Here is a 4,404-nt window from a genome sequence, read left to right on the forward strand (position 1 = left end):
CTAGCCATAAAATCGACAATAGTGCTCGATATGCTTCCAATTCAGCCTTATCCCCAATTCAATGAGAATAAATCGTTCTTCTTCTTCATGTTTGGAACTGTAACGCGATAGCAATTTCGCAAGATATAAACAAAGCACGCCAGCCATTTCTCTTCTGTGCCATCTGACACCAATTGGAAATTCCAAGAGCAATTCCATCGCAGAAGAGACTTCCCTTTTCCGCTGCTAGCATAAGCGGGTTCCGAGGTGAATACTTTCAGGGCTTGAATCATTTCCGAAAAGCTATTGAAGCCGATGCTGATATTCATTGTTGTTAATGTATAGCAGCATACAATAGCTGATATGATAGCCCCGCTCCTTCTCACCCTACCGAAAGTTATTCCACATCAAAACTTTTAAACATTCATTGGAACAACAATACCGGACTGCTATCATAGTTTAACTTTATGGAATATGCAGGCGCTATTAATTTATACAAAAATATCTGCACTTACCGATCAGATCTTTCGCGCTCCATTTCAGCCCATTCTGTATCACTCAATGTTGGCTGCATGAATTTTGTTAGCAAAAACTGCGATTGACCATCGGTTCCGGTTCCCGAGCCATTAACAGCCGTACCTACTGTTCCACCAGCAACCGACATGCCAAGTACATTGCTGGCAGTACTGCCACTTCCCCCATTCACACTGCCGCTGCCACCGCCGCTCTGTTATTAAAAATAATTTTATTGCAAAAACAAACAGTATTAGTATACTTTTCAAGTCGTAAAATTACAGCATAAATACTACTTCTCTGCTGTTGAGTGCATTGTTGCCTGTCAGGCCTGATTGGGATTGTTGTTGGGCGGCTAACGACGGATTCACACTCCATTCGTTGGTGCGACAAGAGCTGGCACCACCACCATTAACACTACCAGAACCGCTTGCACCGCTGCCACCGCTACCACCAGATCCACTGCCACTCAATATTGGGCCGCTACTTATCACCTCCGGCATGGTTGCATTCGAATTCGATGAAGAGACCATTGGATGAGCCCGACGGGGCAAACGTTCCAACTGTTGGCGTGTTGCCTAAAAAGAATGTACACAAAGAGTAAGCATTATGAAAACATACATAAGATCAGTGGGCATTGTGGATTGAATGCAAACATGACCACAAATGCAAAATCAAACACGAAACATAGCAACAATAATTAAAAATAAAAACAATTAAAACCAATAACGTCATTATTTTTTGTGTTACGCCGCTGTGTTGCTTGCCAAAGATTTTACAACTGCGCAATTTTCCACTTGCAAAATTAACAAAAATGTGCATATACATATATATCGTCGTTTAAAGTACAAAACCGCGTATCAACAAAATGCAAAAACGCGTATCAACATAATGCAAAACCGCNTTGTATAAATTATTTTCTAGAGTGTAAAAACACTCATATTTCAAAATGGTACTCTTTTTTATAAAGCAATCTCATACCTGGCCAGTATGTTTCAGAACGAATGGATAAGGATTGAGCCAAGAGCTTGTGTGAATAAATCCAATTTTTGGCAGCTAATACCAGTTACGTGGTTTTGCAGAATGACGATACGCGGTTTGTACTTTAAACGACGATGTTTGTGTATATTTGTATATATACACACGTGAGTAAATTTGCAAAAAAATTGGTACATACATATATAATCATGCCTTTTACGGTATCCGAAGGATGAAGTTAGTGAGAAGGAGTAGATTCATGAAAATGGGATACCTCGGAAACAAACCTATTCCGGTCCGACAGATACAATTCGCACGAATCTAATACTTCGCACTCACTTATTCCGCCAGTGCGAATATGATAGGATCCATGTGGATGACATCCGTGGGATTCCGTAATAGCCATGAATAAATTTTTATTTTACATACCGTCACTTGTTGGCGTTCCAATTGTATTTGCATCTGCAATTGTTGCAATTGGGACGTCTGCGGTCCGCCTCGTCTCACACCCGATAACTGTGAGAGTAGTTCGGCAATCGGGTCAACCGATTCCCTTCCGGATGGTGATAGGGCAGACAAGCCACTTGATGAACTAAAGTGCATATTGGAACGACGAGCGCGAGGACCGCCAAGCGTACGTCCTGGAATACGACGTACACCGCCTCCATGTCGGATAGCAGATGGTTCGTCGTATATATCAAAATAACAAATTAAGGTGTTCCGTCAATTATATACGTACATATAAAAAATTGTATAACAAAAATAAAAAATACTGTGAAATGTGTTAAATCGTTATTGTTGTAACAATAGTTATCATCAGTACAAAAGGCTTAAATTACGACTTTTAATTTTAGAGGAGGATTAGAACCTTTGGTATTGATGATGATGTATGTACATACATATGTATATACATATGTCTATAAAAATTGTATTATTTTGAAAAGGATATCAGAAATGAAATCAATTCACGCGGTCCCGTTCGATGCTCCAATGTTAGATGGCCGGCAAAGTCGTCTGTGACTAGATTCGGTTCACCGCCCGGTAGTCCGGCACATACTGGACACACTACTTCAAGGCTGGTTTCCGTATGCTCGGCCGAAACGTGTTCCAGCAAAGTAGCATCGCTAAAGCCCATCTTCTTGCAATAAGGACATGTGAAGCTTTGTGGCTGCTCCGAATTGAGCATTTCACCACCAAAAAACAGTTCAATGTCGGAACGCGTTAGAATGCATTGCATTGGATGATCGACCAAATGACGAGTAGAAGTTACACCTTCCTCGTAACAATCAGCGCATAAATCATAATCATAACAAATTAAACACTTGTAACGGCGTCCATTAAAGTTGCTTTTGAGACAAGAATCACAACTGACCCCTAAAAGAAAAAAAGTATTTAATATTTCTACTAAATATCTAACAGTTTTGAATTTGCATATATCGATGGTCCTATGCAATAACAACATAATTCAAAATTCAAAAAATAAACTCTTACTATTGTTAAATGGCTCTGGACTCTAATCCTTTTCTAACCAATGTCTAATCCTTACTAAAGGAAGTAGTAAAGATTACTGCAGTAAATAGTAAGGATTAGATCGTGGGTTAGATAAGGATTAGAGCCACATAACAGTAGTAAGGTCTTATTTTTTGAATTTTGAATTGTCTTTATTGCAGAAGACCATCGACATATATACATAATTTGGCGTTTACAATGTTGGCACATACATATTTATTTGCTTAATACGGAATTAATACCAATTTAAGCAATTAATTAACTGTTGTATTTTGTAACGCATCTCCATTGCCAAGTATACTCGGAAATTCGTTGCAACATACAACATCTCACCCTGTTGAAAGAAACAAATTATCAGTTTAACAAACTTTAGGTGATTACCTTCATGGCGACTCATTATTCAGAAAACGATGTAAAACCGAACTCCTTTCACTCCCACTCTGTTGCCTACGTTGCTATTGACCGTCTTGTTATTGCCACAATCAGCTTTTAGTAAGTGCTTGAGCGCTTGATGTTTCACTTCAACAAAATAGTTTTTGTTCTCTACCTCTTTCGCTAGATAGCGTAATAAGTCGTTGTAAGGTAGAAATAGGATATCAAGTAAATATGTGCACGAAACTTTGCACAAGTTTATTTTTTATATAAATCGGCAGATGATACCAAAGCCAGTAATTTAATCCTTATAACTCCTAACAATAAATCTGTAGCCCACCAAGTACTATGTTTTTGTAGTATTAGGTTATTATTGAACAATAAATGGTAACGATATTGTAGAAATCCTTAAAACAAATAAGTCGATCGGTATCTTCCTTTATCCTTCCTCTCTGCGCGTCGTCTCCTTTTCAACAGGACGTTGCTCCAGCCGATGATTGGCCGTGGCCAATGTAATTCGATTAATTTCTTGAAAAATTCCTCGAACCAGTATACTATATTTTTATTGTAATTGTTGTTTGTAGATATAATGGAGTAACTGGATATAAAGAGAAAAAATGTACATATATTAATTACTATGTCATTCAGGACGTACATATGTGGGTTTTAAAGACTTTATCTATTGACTCCACATTGTAAGATATAACTGCGAATTATATAACATTCCCTCGGTAGTATGTTGTATACTACCGGCAAAATACTGTCACCTCGGCGGGCATTGCCAAAAATAAACTAATAAGTTTATGGAATCGAATGCGTTATCATCATGTAGTTAAAAATTGTATAACTTCCTTTATGCAGCACATTTTTGGCATCAAGTTTGCACAAATTTTAAATGTGTACATACATATGTACATGTGTTTGCTCACTTATTTGTTTGCTACCAGTAGAGATTTCTTTTTTAGTCACTCTTCCCCAAGGCGTATTTAACAAGGTGGTGTTGCCCGTATATAAGTAAAAAATTACACTAACAAATTATACGCTGATGTCCAT

General features: G+C 38.0%; 1 protein-coding gene across 2 annotated transcripts in view; it reads right to left on the reverse strand.

Annotated features, from left to right (window-relative positions):
* The window catches only part of LOC108366886 (E3 ubiquitin-protein ligase KCMF1-like), a 9,861-nt gene extending 6,267 nt beyond the window's left edge, over positions 1-3,594 (reverse strand). Inside the window, exons 1-5 of one of the 2 annotated variants that reach the window (XM_017621373.1) lie at positions 3,361-3,594; positions 2,420-2,844; positions 1,900-2,160; positions 786-1,070; positions 495-706 (exon numbers count right to left, since the gene is read on the reverse strand). In XM_017621373.1, the coding sequence (XP_017476862.1) occupies positions 495-706; positions 786-1,070; positions 1,900-2,160; positions 2,420-2,844; positions 3,361-3,376 (1,199 nt within the window). In that variant the 5' untranslated portion in view covers positions 3,377-3,594. The remainder of the gene's footprint in view (positions 1-494; positions 707-785; positions 1,071-1,899; positions 2,161-2,419; positions 2,845-3,360) is intronic. The other variant, XM_017621374.1, reaches the window with a different exon arrangement.
* Positions 3,595-4,404: the final 810 nt, after the last annotated feature.

This window comes from Rhagoletis zephyria, unplaced genomic scaffold, assembly GCF_001687245.7.
Source record: "Rhagoletis zephyria isolate East Lansing unplaced genomic scaffold, Rhagoletis_zephyria_1.1 Rzeph_scaffold_02432, whole genome shotgun sequence".
NCBI classification, from domain to species: Eukaryota; Metazoa; Arthropoda; class Insecta; order Diptera; family Tephritidae; genus Rhagoletis; species Rhagoletis zephyria.